The sequence below is a fragment of the Hibiscus syriacus genome, unplaced genomic scaffold (assembly GCF_006381635.1).
Source record: "Hibiscus syriacus cultivar Baekdansim isolate YM2019G1 unplaced genomic scaffold, ASM638163v2 tig00112738_pilon, whole genome shotgun sequence".
NCBI lineage: Eukaryota > Viridiplantae > Streptophyta > Magnoliopsida > Malvales > Malvaceae > Hibiscus > Hibiscus syriacus.
The window spans coordinates 526726-547544 of record NW_024063392.1 but is presented as its reverse complement, the minus strand read 5'-3'; the positions used below and the strand labels follow the sequence as shown (position 1 = coordinate 547544).

Genomic DNA, 20819 nt, shown 5'->3' with positions numbered 1-20819 from the left:
ACATGTGTATTTTTTATTTCATAATCAATACTCAATAATGCAGCGGCAATCGACTTGTGATTCGTTTATCCGTTATTGTCTTGATGACTCATTCCATTGATAAATTAAGTTATCCTCTTTGTATCCATCCTACTAATAAGTTTTAGCTATTCAGTAAGTTTTTTTCATGGCGGAAATGGAAATAGGCAATGATCACCAGAAAACGTCACCGACGAAAGAAGACCAAGTTTACGACAGAGAGAAAGCGGTGAAGGCGTTCGACGACACAAAAGCCGGCGTTCAAGGGCTCGTCGACGACGGCATTGCTAAACTCCCTCCATTCTTTTACATGTCGCCTGAAGATCTCCATGATCATCCAACGTTGACGGATTCATATTTACATAGTGATTTCCAGGTTCCCATCATAGATCTAAATGGTGTTTTAGATCCCAACGAGCACAAAGAAATCGTGGAGAAGATGAGATCGGCGTCGGAGGAATGGGGGTTCTTCCAAGTGATAAACCATGGAATCCCACAACACGTGTTGAAGGAGGTTCTCGACGGTGTTCGGAGATTCCACGAACAACCCAGGGAGGTGAAGATGAAATATTACTCGCGAGAGACTGACATCGTCCGGTATTACACTAACTATGATTTGCTTCAGTCGAAAGGTGCGAGCTGGAGAGACACTCTGATCTGCGTGATGGCTCCCGATACTCCGCCGCCGGAGAAATATCCCTTTGCTTGCCGGTAAACACACTCACACTGTTACACATGGTTTTGTGATAACACTAGATTAAATTCAATGATAGATTGAACGGTGGTGGCCTTTAAAATTTTTAAATTTTTATATATTTTAAATATTTTCTTTACATTTAACATAAAATTATGTATGGGTGGTGAGACTAGAGATAATATTTTATTTTGCACGTGAACTTGAAATGCAGTGATATACTGTTGGAGTACTCGAAGCATGTTAAAAGCTTTGGGGAAGTTATTTTTGGGTTGCTGTCGGAGGCCCTGGGTTTGGACCCTGACCACCTCAAAGATATAGGGTGCTCGGAAGGACATACATTTGGCTGTCAATATTATCCGGCTTGCCCTGAACCAGACCGAACCTTAGGACATGTCCGACACCATGATCCCGATTTCCTCACTATCCTTTTACAAGATCAAATCGGAGGGCTTCAAGTTCTTCATAAGCATCACTGGATTGATGTCCCTCCTATGGAAGATGCTCTCATAGTCAACATCGGTGACCTCTTACAGGTATGAAATAACGTGTTGTATAGTTTGAGGTTCAAAATTTTTCTTAATCAATTAATAACATACACACATCCGGCAGACTTAGCGGCTTGAAGCCGAATCTAATTTTTAGTTAATAATTTTGTATATTGGAATGCAGCTAATCTCAAATGACAAGTTGAAAAGCGTGGAGCACAGAGTGTTGGCGAAGAGTGTAGGGCCGAGAATATCGTTGGCGTGCTTATTCACAACACATTTACAGCCATCAAAGAGGGTTTATGGGCCTTTGAAGCAATTGTTATCCCCAAATAATCCACCATTGTACACGGAAACCTCCATACTAAATTATCTCAAATCTTATACCTCAGTGGGTGGACTAGGCAATGCGCTTTCCCTTTTCAAGTTGTAATTCTGTAATCAGATCAACTCCTATTTTACTTCAATGAATAAAGGGACCACCGGCTTCTACCGTGGTTTATGTTTCTTATTTATGAATAAATGCTTATGTGAAAGCATAAACTGGCGATGCATCCACAATACAACATCTTGCAGATGTATCCTCTCTTCACCTACAAATCAATCCAAATTCTTCAAGTCATAGAGTGATGCGACAAGGGCAAATTAACAAGAATTTGAGCTGCTTTCTCCCTTAGCCTCATAATCTTCCTCCAAATCCAGCTTGTGTTAAGCTTAGGCATGATTTGGATATACGTGTAAACTTTATAAATTTACTAAAAACATTTCAGCATGAAAAATGATGCTTTTGATTCCAGCAATGCACGACATTGTTGCAAATGCCCCAAAAACTCAATTTATCTTTTAAGCCATATCTCTAGTTTCATTGATATATACTACTATCTAATGCATCATAACCTTAAAATTTTAGCAGCCATCCTGTGTTGACTAACCGCTTAATACAACTGTTTTAAGTTATTTCCTGCATGAGAATCATAAGTAAATTGATTGTGATGGTGAGAATTCGTGGAATATTTCCACATTGATGCATGTTTAGGCCAATTTATGGATATAGTTGGCTTTCGAATAGGACTAGTCCATAGGTCCATAAGCATAGAAAAAACAAGAATTCGTCTTGTGAAACTATACCATCTGCTGAGAGTTTTCGAGTGCTTAGAAAACTTTGACGGCTTTCAATATTTCATACAATAAAATTCAGCGTTCTCAATGTGTTTAATAGTGATATCATATATTCATTGGTGATGTAACTACATCTTGTTTGTAGAAATTCTATTTTAACAATAATTGGAGGTATTTATATTCAATTTTTTCTCTTACGTTTATGATTACTGTCGTAACCATCATTTAGGTAGACTCGGAATTGGATTCCGACTTAATTTCGATATGATGAGCCTCTAGAATTCGATCGTGGTTTCTAGGAAGTCACGGTGTAACAGTCAGTTCATTTTCCCTAAAGGTACGTAACCTTTAGAGTGTGTTTGGTTCACGGAATGTAAGATTACCTCCGGGAATAGGATTACCGGAATGTAACATTACCTAACACATTACTGGGAATGTTACATTACTGTATTTGGTTTGTTTGGCAGGAATGTAAGATTACAGTGTTTGGTTGAAGTAATAAAAGATTATTGGAATGTATATTTTACGAAATTATCTTTGTTCTATATTTTTAACAAGTGGAATTCTAAATATTTAGATGAAAATATTTATATAAAAATTCATCGAGAATATATTACTTTATTATTTTTAATATATATACTTTTTAATAAAATTTATATATAATTTTTTATAAAATTTAAAAGATAATTGGGTAGAATAAACGAGTAAATATATCAAGTATAATTTTAATTAATATTAAATTTTACATAATTTATCTAAAAATATATTAAAATTTTACATCAACATTTAACTAAATAAGCGTATGAACATTTTAATAGATGAACCATTTGACTCCTACCAAAATGTATAAAGATGACTTTATTATAAATGAATGCATTTACTTTATAAATGTGTATAAATAAATTAAAATTTTATTTATACAATTAAACAAAAATCAAAATTATATATATTATATAAAATTATAAATTAAACAGTTTATAATTGTATTTCTCAGTTAGGTTAGTGTCAATTTATAATTTTACATTTGATATTTTATTTCTCTGTTAGGTTAGTGAAATATGAGAAGTAACACATCAATGGGAAATGAAGAGTCGTAGCATATTTGTATGTGCATGTGCATGCATATGCACATTTGTTGTACAAAAATAAAACTACATCAATGAGAAATGACTCGAGAGAACAAAATCTCGTTTGAGTTGAAACGTCAATGAAAGGAAATGAGAAATGTCAATATGAATGATTGTTGCAATTCCATGTAAACTTCACCATGGACAAGACTACAAGAGCCCGAGCTTGAAACCCCGAAACGTCAATTACAGGAATAAAGAAAAAGAAGCCGAGCAAAAAACCTAGAAATCAGCTCCATCAACGTTCCTTTCACCTCGAAGGTGATTGTTCAATATATCTAGTGTTCAGGTCCTAGGATGCCTTTCGCCTAGGCGAAAAATGTGGGATTTAGACCTAATGGTCGTTGGTTGTTTCCGAAAAGATTGTAGGATCGACGACTAATCGTCGTCCCTTTCACCTCGAACCTTGCTCGAATATACCAAAAATCAAAAAATACTTATGATATACATGCTATTAAAAGAGTTTATGGCCATGAACTTTGTCATGAAACTCAAAGTGTATACATCATTAGGTTGAAAATAGTTGTTCACAGCAAAACATTTACAAACCTCAACAGTTGGTTTGAAATTTCATTACATAACGAGGTATACGCATTTTACATGTCTTCGAAGTGGGAAGCAATACAAACAATGACACAATTGATCACATATGACATGGTTTCTCACAGCAAAAATATTTGCATACCTCGAATAACACCCGTTGCGACGGTGATTTCTCGATCTTTCATCTAATTGCAAAGCAATGTGTCCCGTGTTGCGTTTCCAGTGGTCGGATTCACCCTAACACCAAAACGCCATTTCAATAATCGGAGAAATGTAGAACATGTTTTAAAGCATTTGTTATAGCTAGTTATCTTACCCATCTGCAACTTTGCAAAGATATTCACGTTCATCATCTCGCAATGGTACATCTTTGAAATCTGATCATAAGAAGACAACCAAATAAATTGACCGACTACGCAGTAATGAGATTCGCAGGCAAATTATGCACAGTTCATCGATATTCAGCTGACGGAGAGTTGAGTAAACTGGAGTTTATACATACCAACACCTGTTATATTTGATCCTTTGAAAGATGTGTTTCCCGTTACAGTTGTGCTTTCCAAGTTCATGTTGCTTAAATTTGCCAGCAGGTAGGAACTATTGGAGATTCGAACGAAGATATCATCTGATAGAACAATGAATTATCCGTCCTAAGATCAGCTTCGGAAAGGTCGGCTCCTGCATCGTTTCGGTTAATCAAAAACCGTTTAAAACACGAGCAGGGACAAAGATCAAAAGATTCGAGAGTTTGCCTAAAGTTGCAGGCATGCACTTATCTGAACTATTTACTAGCTGCAACTCGAAAAAAAGGTCGATGTCTATTATGTAAGCATATATGAGCATAAAAGCAGCGGAAGATCCATGAAAAATTGATTTTACCCGAGGCCTTTTACAACCTCAACTCATGAAGATTACAGATATTTCATGAAAACCGATACGAATCGAGGTCTTTTAACCAGTGACGCCAACTTAACCACATTACATTACTTTACCAGCCCTTTAATGACCTCAACCTATATGGCAATCATATGTTTGAAAACCCCAAACCATTACCAGACCTTAAAAACAATCTCGAAACTTGAAATTAGTCTCATCGAATACTTTTTTCGAGACAACAGAAAAATGGAGGGACTTTTGAAGGTCTTTAATGAAAAATGTTCGAATTTAGTTAGTTTACATAGAATAGTTGGGAGAAAACCTGTCAAATCGGCATCGAAGATGCTAGCACCAAGCAATTTCGTGCCTTTGAAATTGCCTAATTTGTGTGTTTTGTGCTTCTTTCTTTAAAGAACATGTGCTAAAAGCACTTACCCTAGAGAAGCAATGTCTCATATTTTAAAAAATTGTGGAAATGCGAACTGCGACAATCGATAAGAACCCTGGAAAGACATCAAAGTCAAGAAATCGCAGACTAAGTCCATGGCAAATAACAATTTGATAATCAATTTATAGAAAAAAATCAATCAATCTTAAAACAAGTTTAGATAAAATCCGTTCTACTTCTACTTCCACTTCCACTTCCACTTCCACACCTACAATAAACTAAAAAGGCATGTATTTACATTTATGAACAAATTACAGTCCATTCTAATTTCCAAACCCAAAAATTACAAGTACACAAAACCATATCATGTTGTTTTCTTTCTCAGATCTTTTCCATTAATCAAAAAGAAAAATCTCCAAAAATGAAATTCCCATTGGATTGAACAAATAATCAAAATGCAACAGAAATTCCAACATAACTTTCGACTTTTCACTTGAATTATCAGAATTTTAATCTTTTAGTTCTTTTTTTCTTTTAACATGAACCAAGAAAGGAAAGAGACCAGTAAAAGAGTAATCTGAAAGTCCGCAATAAAGGGAAACAGATAGAGAAATCCAGATGGAACGCAAGCTAAGAAAATTAATTATACATATATAAAAAAGAATGCATCGATTAGCAACTTAGAACAAAGCGACGGCAAATTCACCTGTAAAAATTAAGGGTGGATTTTCCGAATAGATTATGACCAACAACAACTAATGAAAAATTGCCAGTTTTAAGGGATCATTGGGTATAGATCAATTCACCTGTCAAATTTGGCTTGTCGAAGTATGGACTGAAATGGAGGAAAAAGGAAGATCAAATGAGATATAAATCATTGAGATTAACTAAGGCAAATACCATACACATATCAATTAACTGAAAAAACAGAACAGTACTGTCTTGAAATCTTGCTTGATCAATGGCTTTGCAAAGGGAGTGAGAGCTAAATTCTTCTTCCTGTCCTCCTTCCGCTGTAATGAGCCGGCAACCATTAACGACTGCGAACCGAGAGCGCACAGCTGGAGGCTAGAGCGGTGGTGCGTGAGGAAGGAATGAACGTTTTATGGTTTAGGGATTTCAATTTTGGGAATCTCAATTTTGAAAGCAAATACCTAAGCCAAATCGAAGAAGAAGAAGATTTCAGCAGTGGGGAGGCTATTTTAGACAACAATGACGGGAATAAGCAAATACCTAAGGGAGACGGAGGATTAATATTCCTGGGAAAATAGTGTAAAGAATCAGTATTGGTATTAATTTTTTACTGGCGCTTGGTAATATTGTCCATCCAAATATGGGTATATTCAGTTGGGAAAAAAACATTCCCTCCCATAATGAAATATATCTTGAACCAAACGGTACCTTAGGGTCTATCAACAATGATACATGTCAATATGCTAGGTATATATGGCTTTATAGATGTACTTGCTTGTTTATTCATTAATGCAGGATTTACGAGGATTAGTCATTTTGCCTGTCGGATTTTTGCAACAACATGATTTATCAATATATATATATATATATATATATATATATTAAGGGTAAACTACACAAATGGTTATTAAGGACGGAGTAAGATTTCGTTTTTCTCACTGAAGTTTCAAAAGTAATAAACTGATCACTAATGTTATCGATTTATAATAAATAAGTCATTGACGTTATCGATTTGTAGCAAATCAGTCACTTGCTATTAACAGTTGTTACTGAAAGTAACAAAATATTAATGTGGCACGTTAAATCGGTAAACCTAAACAAAACGCAGCATCTTTGATTTTAATTATTTAACATATAGTTAAAAACCATTTAGACACTCATACTCATACTAAGGGATAAATTATAAAATTTTAATATACGAAAAATAAAAAATAAATTAAAATTTTCAGGACGACGACTGCTCGACAGCTCCCTTCGGTTCATTTTCCAGACAAACGGACAAAATAGATATACAAGTACCGGCTTGTTTGAGAAGTGCCCTCCAATTTCCATGGCCATATCTCTGAATGTAAGATACCAAAATCTGATCTTCTTGATGAGTCCAAGCTCCCTTCTTCTCACAACAAGGAACCCTCACCATTTTTGCCTCTCTTTTCTCTACTTTCTTCTTGGAAACTATACATATATATATACACTTTTGATGGCTTTTTATTTTGGTCTAAAGCATTACATGGTTTTGTCAAAAAGAAACAACCCACTTTTTCTAGGAAAATTTTCTTGCTCTTTCCCCCCACATAAATTTGTTATCACTATAAATTAAAGTACGATACTGTAAATTAAAGCATTACATTGTCATTTTTAAGAATGACCGAATTAATTGAGTTGAAGTCAGAGGTTAATTTGTTTTAAGTACGATAGTGTAAATTAAAGTAGTTCAAAAACCAGACAACACTTCAATGTGAAATTTTTTTCAAACCGATACTCGAATTTTACACCAAATACTTCTTTATATTATTATTAATGTAATATGTTACATAACCTTTTTCAATCTTAGTAATTGTATCGTCAAATGATACTATTAAATTATGTTAGTGATTAAAATATTATTTTTTCTAAAGATTTTAAATTCGAACAAACTAGCTTAGTTTATTTATATTTATATTTTTTTAACCAAAAAAAATTGCTAATTCACCGATTTTGAGTGCAGGCTTTTTCAAGTTTGTCACCATTATCATTAGGGTTGCACGTAATTCGGATTTCAATCCGATCCGGATCGGTTTTTATCCGATTTGGTTTTTTTTCATAGAAAAAAAACCGGTTTATAAAATAACCGGTTCGGTTTCTAACCGGTTTGGAGGGCCTGATATCCTAACCGGTGTAACCGGTTTCGATTTTAAAAAAATCGGTTTTTTTAAAAATCCGGTTATAAAAAAACTGATTTTAATATTATTAAAATTACATCGTCATCAATTGTAACAAAGTTTACGATAATTGAAATACTTAAATACTTCCAAGTTCGATAAATTAAAATACTTAAAAACTTTCAAGTTCGATAAATTCAATACTTAAAAACTTCAAGTTCGATAATTGAAACAAAGTTTACGATAATTAAAATAAAGTTTAAAAATAAACTACATTGCCATCTCTTCTTCATCATCTTCGCCTTCTTCGTTTGGAGGGGATATTCCAAGTTCGACTTCTTCAATGTGTAAGTTTGCTTCCAAATCGGCATCAATTGCATCTTCTAGGGTGGTAATATGTTGCTTACGAGTCGCTCCATCCAAATAATCCTTCAAACAAATGCATACTTCCACCGACTCGGGACTTAGTCTTGATCTCCGTTGCGATATAACCCTACCACTAACAGAAAAAGCGGATTCCGAAGCTACCGTAGAAGCTTGGACGGTTAGTAAATCACGGGCCATGGCGGCTAGAATCGGAAATTGTGCTTCCTTTTCTTTCCACCAAGCCAAAATATCTAAACTTTCAAACTCTTCAAATGTCATTTTTGATAGAAAATCGCATGACATGTAATTTCCCAACTCGCTACTTGGGGTGGTAGTACGTGATCGTTTGGATTGGGAATTTACAAGAGTGTTAAAAAGATTCAAATTTATGTTACTTGGACGTCTACTAGATGATTCCGCATTCATTCTCATTTGATCGTGTATTACACTACTTGATCCGTATTTAGTTAAATAAATTGCAAACATGTCTCGAAAACATTTGTTAAAATAATTTATTTGGTTTTGGACAAAGTTGGGTTCATCATCGGTTAGATTAAAAGCAAACGTAATTTGTTCAATTAGTGTTTCAACCCCACCAACATTTAACGTTGGGTTTAAAGTGGCGGCACAAGTAAAAATGGGGGGAATCTCCTTAAAATATTTTAAAAGTTTTTCCTTCATTGCAAAGCCAATTTCTTGAAAAACTTCTGTTTCAAATTCAAAGTCATTTAGTCGGGTAGCCAACAAAAATATTTGATTAAGAACCAACGGGCTAGTAGGGTAATAAACACCGGATAAAAAAGGTGTTGCATTTTTAAAAACCTCAAGCAAATCGGTTATTTTTGCTATAGTTTCCACTCGAATCCGGATAAATGTTTGGGACATGACCCCTCTCGAAAAGCCGATCGTGAAATGTTTGCAATGTTTCCCTTTGCCTTAAAGCAGTATGCATCATCATCCAAGTTGAGTTTCAACGAGTTGGACAATCCAAATTAGGACCCAAAGCTTTTTTATTAACGGACTTACAAAATCGTTTATAATCATTTAGTCTTTTGTTGTTGTTACAAAGAACCGATTTTATCATTGTTTTAAATTCTAATCTAATCGGCTCAATAACCTCCAAACCGGCTTGCACGGATAAATTAATTATGTGTGCAACGCAACTGGTATGAAAAAACGCACCGTCTAAAATCGGTGAAAGTAATATTTTCAATCTTGGAACCGCGTTTGTATTATTCGATGCATTATCAAAGGATATAGAAAAAACTTTATTTTCTAATTTATAAAGACAAATTACCCTTTTTAAAAGTGTAAATAAATTAGCATCGGTATACGGCTCACCGAATAATTCAAACGCGATTGTTCTTTTCATAATTTGCCAATTATCTTGATCTAACCAATGTGACGTAACGGCTAAAAAAGAATTTCCGGTATTATGAGGGGAACTCCAAACGTCACATGTAAGCGACACACCATAACGGTGTTCTTGGAATCCTAAAATCATTTTTTCCCTCGCCGTACGCCACATTTTTATAACATCTCTTCTAAGGGTAGTACGACTTACTTGAGTATAACGTGGTTGCATTAGTTGTTGAGTTGTTGTCGTGAAATCTTCATCATCAAAGTGGTCGAACGGCAATGTTTTTGTAATCACGAACTTTGTAAACGCTTTTCGTAATTTTTCGTTGTCGTAAACAAAAACACCACCTTACGGTGTAAGATTCGATTGACTAGGATCCGATCTTGAGCGAAGTGTCTTGCATGATTTTGTCAAATGGTTCTTCAACGTTGTGTTTCCTTCCGATGCAAGAAATTTTAGACAAAGTTTACAACGCGCCCTCCTCGAGCCATTTGACATCTCACATAAATCGTAATGATCCCAAATATCTTTGTTTCGAGTGTGTTCGATCACTCTCACGACTTCAAGGTTTCCCCCGACGGAAGATTCAGCCGTGTTACTCATGATGAACAAAAAATTACAAAAATAAGATTTGAGAGATGTTTAAATATTGTGTAATAAGATTTGAGAAAGTTGTAATCAACCAAATACATCCCCAACCTATTTATACATGTTTAGGGTGGTAAAATGATAATTTTTTAAAGAAAAAAAGGTCAAAAATGATCACAAACCCCCCCCCAAACGGCTATATTAACGGCTAGTTTTTTAAACCCATACCGGGTTTTTTTTCCGGATAAAAACCGGTTTTTTAACCGATTTTTTTCAAACCGGTTTTTTATCCGATAAAAAAACCGGTCTAGGTTTTTTTCTCCAAACCGGTTAAAATAACCGGTTTAAAAAAATCCGATCCGATTAAAAAAAACCGGTTTTTCCCAAATCCGGTTTCGGATATTTTTTTCGCAAAATCGGATATTCGGATTTTTTGTGCACCCCTAATTATCATCTTCAACTACCCAAATTGCATATATAAAATAGAAAGAAAAAAAGTTTGAGACAAATGAAGCATAAGAACTTGACCAAATTCATGTAGCTGTCCCTGAAATCACCAAAGAATAAACTGCCATTTACTGTTCAGACACTTCAAGATCTCAGAGCAGAATCAGTGAAACCTTAATCCCATCAAAGACGATAATTTTATAGCAGCAACTCTGGCCGCCATTAGTGTACAAGGAGGAAAACAAGGAAATTCCAACCATTTCTTTTAACCTTAAACCCAAATTTATGTCAGAGAAACAATCTTTTCCATTAGTTTCTAATGATTTTTCTCTTCCAATTCTTTACAATTTTTTAGCATATTATATTCAAAATCAAAATGACTTGAGTTTTCTTAACTGCGAATTCCAGTGCGTTCATCGTGTATCTCGGCTCCACCTTCTGTCCTGAAAATGCTGCTTTCAAACCTTTGTACCAAGGAATGACTGCAATGAAACAGAAAACAATTGGTGGAACTTTTCAAAAGTTCAATGGACACCATTACTATCGACAAACTTTATTCGTACGTACCAAAACAACCGAACAATCAAGCATCACACCATTCATTTACTACCAAAGCTCAGGCCAAAATGCTCGCATATCACTATGTAACAACATCACAATCGTATTCACAAACATCCGGATGATCACATATTTGAAAAGTACAAAAACGTACTTTAAAAAAGTATAAAAACATGAATTTCAAACAAACCACTAAATGAGCATCCATCAAATCTATGAACTTGAGAGATAATCATCAATGCTAATTCAGATAAGTTCTGTTTCATAATTTACACTAGTTTAAAAAATCTAAATCCATCTTCCGAAATTCACGTTCCTAAATGCAACCTTGATGAATAATGATGATATCAAACTTGAAAAAAAGAATAAGATAAGACAAAAGCAGATATTTCAAATGACAAAGTTAAAATCATTTTAACCACTTTGATATGACTTGATCATGCATATGAAAACTCTAATGCAAGCTATGAAACTGTACTTTATAGTCCCTAACAAAAATGCTATATATGTGTTTAATGATTTCTTGTAAGGTAACAAAAATATAGGAAGATACAATGAGAGAACCATGTGCGATGCGAAATCCATGTGGTCAGTGCCTATATTTCATCAGTTGACTACATAGTTGAAGACCTACTATAGCATTTACCTTGACTCCTTCTGGAGAGTTACCGGGCTTTGCTGTGGTTGTGCTTCCTAAGTTAAACTTTGGCTTCTTTTCAGCAGGCTTCAATATTTGAAAGGAGCACATCAAAGTCTCATCCACACTCATCATGGCTCCAGCATTATCAAACTCCCCACAATAGTTAGGTGCTGAAAATATTGTTACAAGTTGTCGGTCGGCAAAGAACTCATAGCCATCCTCCACAACCTGCAAAATGTATATTAGAATTTAGAAAATTAGTAAACAATAGCAGATGTCGGTGACCGCATCCTTGGTGGTTAAGAGTAACAATTCAGAATGTATCAACAGGAGCCAAAACAAATTTGAGAAGAAACATTCTCCATAACATGATAAAAAAAGTTCGTGAACTGTTGTACAGAAACATTAGAAGTAGTTTCACAACATGGAATATCATACGCATAATTCAAAAAATATAACTGGCTACACCGAATGAGGTGTGCATTGGCTCCAGTTGAAACATTCTTCCACAACAAATGTGAAACACAATGAGAGCTGCCAGAACAAGTAAAACCTGGTGGGCACGGCAAATGAGATCCAGATCATGTTTCCGTAGAAACTCAGACACTTTGTCGGGACCAAAAGTAAATGAAACTCCCCTGTCATTCATTCCCCAACCTTGAACATCTTTACAAGGATCAGACCACAAAAGATCACAGAGCAAACCTGTGTCCGGCACATCAGCAGGGCGTTGTAAATTTCTAATCTGATCCAAATTATTCAGATCAGGAGAAAGTCCTCCATGCATGCACAAAATCTTCTCATCAATTAGTGCTGCCACCGGTAGGCAGTTAAAACATTCTGTGAATGTCTTCCAAAGCCTAACATTAAATCTTCTCTTACACTCATCATAGAACCCGTATATGCGGTTGATGGAAGCACATTCATGGTTACCCCTCAAGAGGAAAAAATTTTCAGGGTATTTTATCTTGTAAGAAAGAAGAAGACATATTGTCTCCAGACTTTGCTTGCCTCGATCAACATAATCCCCCAAAAACAAGTAGTTGGCATTTGGAGGCAAACCACCATACTCAAAAAGCCTTAGAAGATCAGAATATTGACCATGAATGTCACCTGGATAACATGAACAGGTTTTAAAGAGCAAAAAGATTTAGAAGTCTTCACTACATGTAGCGAAAAGGATTATCTTGAAAGATACAAAAAAGAAGCTCAGATTACAAGTTACAACAATATGATGAAAATGCTTTCCCCAAAATGCCATTATGTATTGATAACAATAATTGTATGCAAGTCAATTTCAAGTGATTTCGTCAAATAAATTTATTATAATGAACATGCAGTCCTACTAAGGATTGCGTTGTAGTAATATCATGGTTAACAATTTAAAAAACTTCATATAATGTACATGAATGTGTTTGCATCAAAAGTAATGCAACCACTCTGCATGTTTGAAACATCAGCAGAATCGTAGTAAAAAAGTTCCCCTAACATGCGATAGAGTAACATATGTAATGTAGATCCATTGTAGTGTAGATCCATTGTCATTCTCCAATCAGGTTACCCTGTCAAATGTTCATGCTATAAAATATAACATATCGAGAATCAAATCAGTGGCCTTTATAATATAGACGTTCGAGGAATCGAACATCAAAAGATTAGCGAGATTGTTATGCATCAAATTTGTAACACAAAGAAGTAGCAAAGCATTAGCTATTGCAACAAAAGAGAATCAGAATGTGAAGTCCTAGACAAGTTGATCAAGCTAAACCACATCAAAAAGCATGACAAAACATTAGGTTATCAAGGAAACAAAAGATGCAAATTCTCCAAGAACTTCGAAACGGGACAAACAGTTCAATAGAATATCGAAAAAAATCATACACCCAAGAATGCTAAAAAATCCCAATTCCCTCAAATCAAAACAAGGGGTGGAATCCAAAACCACAGACAACCATTTCGAAACCACAAATTCAACAGAACACAACTCAGAAATCCAAGGCACAAACAAATCTTTTTTAGCATTAACAATTTTGATTTAAACTAATATTGCAAATTCGTTTAGTCGATGCAACAAAATGAAATATAGAAGATAATCAACCACCATACCATTTCCCACAAACTTGTTAAAGATTAACGAAATCTTCTCAAAATCCACAGAAAAACCAGGTAATTAAAGAAAAGTCAATTTCATTAAAAGATTCTGACTATATTCCAAGTTAATGCAAATAAAAATGTAAAACAAAAACAAACTACCCAAGCTACAAAAGCAAAAATAGATACATCAACAGGCATCAGGTAACTGCACATCCAGAAAGGTATAAGAAAATCATAATAAGTTTTAATCAAGCTACAAATAAAAACAACTCCTCTCATAAGCTAGACCTTAGAGTCACAACAAATTAAACATCAAATCATCAACAACAAAAAAACAAAAAGCAAAATCTGGGCATTTAAAAAAAAAGACGTGACTAATACCACAAATCTTGATGGGTGCTTCAAGTTCCAATAAATTTGGCTGTCGTGAGAAAATCTCTTTAGAAGCCGCACAAATTTGTCGGATCTCCGATTCCGATAGCTGCACTTGTTTCCCCGGTCGACCCCGAACTTCCAAAAGCCGATGTATGATATCATCAAGTAACCCCTGCTCCATTTTTCCCAGCCTCTATTTTCGTTCAAACAAATCGGATTCTTAGTTAAGCAAAACAAAAACCAAAAAAAAAAAAGAAAGAGGAAAAGTCAACGGCTATTTTTCTCCCTGTCAAAGGGGTGTTAAAGAAGAAAAGAGGAGATGAAGAAGGGCATGCCGTCGATGAAAGGAAGAGAGGGAACTGGCGATGCCGTTTAGCGAAGAAGAAGGGATGTCGTGTTGAAGATAAATCGAGTCATTTCCTTTTTAATTACACCAAATTTAGGAGATTTAATAAGAATTTGGATAAAAAATGAATTTTCACTTTTTTAAGATAATAATTTAGTAAGGTAAAATGTACAACTAGTCCTCCAATTATAAGATATTATTTTATTAAGTTCATTGATTATTATAAATTATAAAATGATTTTTCGATTATAGAGTATTAATTTGTTGAGTCTCTCAACTATTAAAAGTTACAAAATGATCATTCAACTATTTATTATGTTCTAAACTCATCCTTTTTGGTTAAAAAAAATTATGGTATTCTTAGCTGAAGGCTAATTTACTAACTTTGATATGATAAAATATAATCCTAGAATCTCAAACGACATCATAATCTAAGTCATCATCTTAATATCCAACTTAGACAATCACTAATTTTTAACGGAAAATGATGAGTTTGGATCTTAGTGAATAGTCAGGTGATCATTTGTAACTTTTAATAGTCGAGAGACTTAATAAAACAACATTCTATATGTAGACACCAATTTTCGTCCATTTTTTTATTTATATATATATATATATATATATATATATATTATATAGTTTGAAATCATTTTGAAAATTATATAATATATGGGTTTTTTAAATATTTTGAAAATATATAATATATAGTTTTTAAAAATATTTTTGAAAAACATATATATTATATAGTTTTGAAAATTAGTTTTTAAAATATATATATTATATAGTTTTGAAAATTAGTTTTTAAAATATATATATATATTATATAGTTTTGAAAATTAGTTTTTAAAAATATATATATTATATAGTTTTGAAAATTATTTTTTTAAAAATATATATTATATGATCTTGAAAATTATTTTTTAAAAAACATATATTGTATAGTTTTAAAAAATGTTTTTAATTTATTTATCTATTTCTTTATTTTATTTCATTTATTATTTATTTAATTATTATTGTTTGTTTCAAGTCCAAAATGGGGTCCAAGTAATTAAAGAAACGGACCTGAATCAACCCAATAATATATTAGGGTTTCTTGCTTAGGGGAATTACACAGTCAACGCCGCATAGAACAATGGACGATCACGCACGCCGAAACGGCCGGTCGGCATCCCGGGATGACCGGTCACACATGCACGAAGATCTCTGAACAACACACAACGTCCCATTATTCTCGTGACCACAACGGCCGGTGAAGGCTTATAAATGCTTTGCAAAGCCACGGTCAGGAAAGGGGGGAACAAAACCACATAGAAACGGTAAACCAAAGCCACACAAAGATATACACAGTACCAATACAGTACCCAAGATCATCGGCCAACACATAAAAATCCCATCACAGTAAACCAAAATACCAACAACCAGACCACAACATCACCAAACAACGGTGAGAACAGAAAGCAGAATCATCGAAACCACAGGAAACAAATCATTCATAAAGCAAAAACAAAAAAGCAGAACGGAAAAAGAAAGCATTTTTCGTCGGAGCAGAGAGGAGATATCGTCGGGAAAGCGAAAGATTCGCCGAGAAAGGTAAAAAACCGAAGGCTTAAATCTAGATCTACGCCAAGGGGGTTTGGTTTTGACGTTTTGGGGTTTAGATTTGGGATCTCGGGGGTAAGGTGAGCATTTTGGGGTGTTTTGGGTTTGCCCCGCCGCCGCTAGCGGCGGCCGGAGAGGCGGCGGGCGATGGACCGGTGAGAGACGTAGAGAGACGGCTGGAGAGAAATTTGTTCTCTCCTTTTGAAGAGAGAAAAGAGCTTTAGCCGAATGAGAGGAGAATAAAGAGTTTTGGTATTTATATACCGAGGACTTGAGTGTAATTAGAGGAAAGTTTAATTAGCTCCGCCGTCCCCCAACTTTTGAATCGCCTTACAATCTGGTCACTGTATGTAATTTGACCTTTGGATTTTTGATTTATTCGATTTAGTCACTGTTTACACTTTTTATATTTTGCAGATTCATCCCCTAATTTTGTTTCCCTTTTAATTTAATTTTTTTATTATTTATTTTATTTCTATTTTATTTTTTATTTTTTTATATGATATTATTTTTTATCGTTATTTTATTTTAATTATTTAATTATTTTTATTATTTTTCATTTGTTTATTGTATTTTCTTTTTTTCCCTACTTTATTTATACATATTTACACACACACACATATATATATTTATTTTTATTATTATTAACGTATATATTTTTTCCTTTCCTTTATTATTATTATCATCATTATATATACTTTTTTATTTATTTTATTTATTTATTTTTTTAATCTTTACTGTTTTTTTCTTTCTAGTTTTTATTTATTGTGTATTTTATTTTGTTCCCTTATTTCTTCTTTCTTTATATTTTTTTATTATTATTTTTTATATTTATCCTATTTATCTATATTTTTTTATTTTTTCCTTATTTCTTTTTTCTTTATATTTCTTATTATTATTTTTATCCTATTTGTCTTCATTTTATTTTATTTTTCTTTATCTTATCTTATTTATTTCATTTGTTTGTTAATTATTTTTGGCAAAATCAACGAGATAATGCGTTGAATTTTTTTTTTCACGAGATAGTGCCCTCGCCAGATTAATTGCTTAGATGGGGTGATCTCTACAGTCCCCATATAGGTCGCCATGCACGCCCAGCGACCTACCATAGGTCGCAATGCACGTCCCAACAGGCTGGACATCCGAGGCCATCTGAAAGCATCCGAGGCCATCCGAGAGCATCCGAGGCCATCCGAACGAGCTATGCGAGAGCATCCGAGGGCAACCGAGCGAGCTATGCGAGGGAATCGGAGGGCGAGCGAGGGTAGGTCGCCATGTATTCCGGGCGACCTACCCTCGCTCGGTTGCCCTCTGATTCCCTCGCATAGCTCGCTCGGTTGCCCTCGGATGCCCTCGGATGGCCTCGTTCGGATGGCCTCGTTCGGATGGCCTCGGATGCCCAGCGTGTTGGGCGTGCATGGCGACCTGGTAGGTCGCTGGGCGTGCATGGCGACCTACCCCCCAGGGACGTGGGACTGTAGAGATCACCCCATCTGAGCAATTATTCTGGCGAGGGCACTATCTCGTGAAAAAAAAAATTCAACGCATTATCTCGTTGATTTTGCCATTATTTTTTTATCTTATTTATTTTAATGACCTTTTTTTCTTTCTAACAAATGTCCTGACTTTTTAAGGTTATGTCTTCCAGTCAATCAAAGGTAAGTGATTTGAATCGAGTTTCTAAATTTCAATTTCAATTTTTAATTTTCGCTAATTAAGACAATCGGCAAATTAATCGGTACCGAAAGGACGGTTCAAGGGTGCTAATCCTTCCTTGACCGTAACCGACTCCCGAACCTGACACATTTCCGGTACAACGCAAATAAGGTAAGATGGTGTCCGACCCACCTAAATTCATTTTAAAATGGTCGGTGGCGACTCTAACCCAATCAATTCACGTCGAAGCCCAATTTCGGGCCCAACCGAAAGGCGGTTCCAACACTATAGTTAGAGGATCATTTTATAACTTTTAATAGTTAAGGAATTTAATAGAATAATATCTTATAGTCGGGGACTATTTATGTACTTTACCATTGCTTTAAGCTACATTGTTAGATTAGATTGTTAGGAAAATAACCAAACTTTTTCTTATATAATAAGTCAGGAAAAGTAAGTCCCTATACTTTGATTTCACTCAAAAAAATATTTTAAGGTAGCATTCTATAGACTAAAATACAAAAAACTAATTTTAATTATTCTCTATTTTGAAATAATTTAAACTATTTTTATTAAAAGTTACTGACTAAATGAAAATTTATATTTGATATTATATATTTAACTAAATTTTAATTTTAACTTTAAATTTTATCCTATAAATTTTTAAGGACTTGTTTTATTATTTTAGCTTTAAAGAAATTATTTTATTGATAGCCTATAAACGAAATGCTTAGAGTAAACTTTGCAGATAATATCCTCGAGTATAACTAATTAGAGACTAACAATTTAATGATAATTTTGGGAATAATTAAAATTTTAAGATGGATAATCCAAACATTAAACTTAACTTTTATGTTAAAAAAATAATAAAAGAACACTAGAATCAAACATGAAATTCCGCATGCACGAATGATTATAAAGCTCATCGTTATATATATAATATACGAAATTTTTATAGATATCCCAAATAATGATATCAATTTTAAATTGATTTTTAACTTTAATTTAATTTTCAAATTATTGTTATCATTTCAGTTAGATCCATATATCAATTTAGACATTAAAATGTTAACTCAAATCGAAAGTGTAATATGTTATAAATATTAGGGTAAATTATGTGTATAGTACTTAAACTATCAATTTTGGTCTGTTTTTCTACCTTAACTTTTAATTTTTTCAAAACCATACATAAAGTTTAATTTTTATTTCATTTTAGTATCTCGTTAAAAATTTAACCTTAAGTTTTGAAAAAAAAATGAAAGTTTAGGTACTAAAATAGAACAAAACTGATAGTTTGAGTATTAAATGCGTTAAATTTTTAACGGTAGAGTACTAAAATAAAATGAAAACTAACTGTATATATAATTTAAAAAATTTACAAATTTAAATACTAAAACAAATGCATGTTGTCACCTCAGATGAATAAATCTGAAAACAAATGGATGTTTTATGAAATAAAAAATAAATCTCAGTTTAACAAATGGATGTTGTCTCCTCAGATGAATACAATGTTTTTAAATTCACATATAGAATAACATCGAATTATTTAAAACTCAATAAGAAAACAAATACTGTGTGAAAAAAAATGAAAGTATAAGCTTTCTTTTTAAATTTGCATCATAGTTGCGTACCATTATAAATAAGATAAAATAACTTCAGTGACCTAAAATGCCTTATAATATATGATTTTAACCAACATTTTTTTGGATTTGCGAAAATGACCAACAAATTCGCAGCGCGAACTCCAATTTCGCAACTCAGTTTTGAAATTCGCAACTCGAATTTCTTTTCCGCAACGCGATTTTCCAAATTCGCAACACGAATATGTAAATCGCAACGCGAATTTATAATTCGTAACACATAATTTGTAAATCGCAACGCGAATTTGTAATTCGCAACACATAAGTCAAATTCGTAAAGCGCGTTTATTTTCGCAACGCGAATTTTATTTTCGAATTCGAAACACAATATTAATTTCATAACCTAAATGTAAACAATATAATCGTAACTCATAACCTAAAACCCTAAATCACAACTCAATCTCATTTCCATATCTCACTCTCTACGGCTATATCTGTCCCCATCTCCGGCGAAATCCGTCCCCATATCCGGCGACCCCCCTCTATCTCCATCTCTCAGAGCCACCCTCACAACCATTCACGGCCACAAATGAAAAATCAACCACCAAGGGTTAATTTTTTTAATTATTTTTATTTTGAAATTTTTGTATTATTATTAGATTTTTCATATTTAAATTGATGATAAATTTACTGGTAATTTCAATATACAGATTAACCATTTCACTTAGATTGCTTAGTAAATTCATTCGGTTGCTGCCAATACTGCTAAACTATTTAGTCTTTAACCCTGTGAAGTTAGTAATTGTCTTTGTTTTGTCTTTTAGCTGAAGTAATGCAATTCACTCAAGTTTCAATTTGCAGAAGAATAGTTTTTGAAACTTAAATTCGCAACACAAAAATCGCAACGCGAAAATGAAAATTGCAACGCGATTTTAGTTTCGCGTTGCGATTTTCATTTTTGCGTTACAAATTTAAGTTTCAGAAACTACTCTTCTTCTGCAAATTGAAACTTGAATAAATTGCATTACTTCAACCAAAAAACAAAGACAAATACTAACTTCACAGTGTTGCGAATTTAAGTTTCAAGAATAAACTACTACTCTTTATGTTGTCCTTGAACATG

General features: G+C 33.7%; 3 protein-coding genes across 3 annotated transcripts; 1 reads left to right on the top strand and 2 right to left on the bottom strand.

The window, feature by feature from the left end:
- The first annotated feature begins 151 nt into the window (after positions 1-151).
- Positions 152-1669, top strand: LOC120183008 (1-aminocyclopropane-1-carboxylate oxidase homolog 1-like). The gene is made up of 3 exons (XM_039187812.1): positions 152-729; positions 927-1248; positions 1385-1669. The coding sequence occupies exons 1-3, from the start codon at positions 167-169 to the stop codon at positions 1631-1633; spliced, it is 1134 nt and encodes a 377-aa protein (XP_039043743.1). The 5' UTR covers positions 152-166; the 3' UTR covers positions 1634-1669.
- Positions 1670-4174: 2505 nt separating this feature from the next.
- Positions 4175-6287, bottom strand: LOC120182873 (thylakoid lumenal 15 kDa protein 1, chloroplastic-like). The gene is made up of 7 exons (XM_039187718.1): positions 6192-6287; positions 6072-6088; positions 5188-5243; positions 4625-4667; positions 4492-4586; positions 4306-4366; positions 4175-4226 (listed from the first exon to the last, which is right to left on the bottom strand). The coding sequence occupies exons 1-7, from the start codon at positions 6285-6287 to the stop codon at positions 4175-4177; spliced, it is 420 nt and encodes a 139-aa protein (XP_039043649.1).
- A 4711-nt stretch (positions 6288-10998) lies between these two features.
- Positions 10999-14919, bottom strand: LOC120183125 (serine/threonine-protein phosphatase PP1 isozyme 3-like). The gene is made up of 4 exons (XM_039187885.1): positions 14522-14919; positions 12600-13159; positions 12053-12274; positions 10999-11330 (listed from the first exon to the last, which is right to left on the bottom strand). Exons 1-4 carry the CDS (start codon positions 14694-14696, stop codon positions 11307-11309), a joined length of 981 nt encoding a protein of 326 aa, XP_039043816.1. The 5' UTR covers positions 14697-14919; the 3' UTR covers positions 10999-11306.
- Between the last annotated feature and the right edge of the window lie 5900 nt (positions 14920-20819).

Excerpts from the sequence above, each read along its gene's own strand:
- LOC120183008 (XM_039187812.1), top strand. The coding sequence starts at position 167 with ATGGCGGAAATGGAAATAGGCAATGATCACCAGAAAACGTCACCGACG. Across the intron at positions 730-926 it reads AAATATCCCTTTGCTTGCCG|TGATATACTGTTGGAGTACT; the intron begins GTAAACACACTC and ends CTTGAAATGCAG. Across the intron at positions 1,249-1,384 it reads ACATCGGTGACCTCTTACAG|CTAATCTCAAATGACAAGTT; the intron begins GTATGAAATAAC and ends ATTGGAATGCAG.
- LOC120182873 (XM_039187718.1), bottom strand. The coding sequence starts at position 6,287 with ATGGTTGCCGGCTCATTACAGCGGAAGGAGGACAGGAAGAAGAATTTA. Across the intron at positions 4,587-4,624 it reads CTTAGGACGGATAATTCATT|TTCCTACCTGCTGGCAAATT; the intron begins GTTCTATCAGAT and ends AATCTCCAATAG. Across the intron at positions 4,367-4,491 it reads ATCAAATATAACAGGTGTTG|ATTTCAAAGATGTACCATTG; the intron begins GTATGTATAAAC and ends TCTTATGATCAG.
- LOC120183125 (XM_039187885.1), bottom strand. The coding sequence starts at position 14,696 with ATGGAGCAGGGGTTACTTGATGATATCATACATCGGCTTTTGGAAGTT. Across the intron at positions 13,160-14,521 it reads AGCACCCATCAAGATTTGTG|GTGACATTCATGGTCAATAT; the intron begins GTATTAGTCACG and ends CATGTTATCCAG. Across the intron at positions 11,331-12,052 it reads ACTCTCCAGAAGGAGTCAAG|TCATTCCTTGGTACAAAGGT; the intron begins GTAAATGCTATA and ends GTTTCATTGCAG.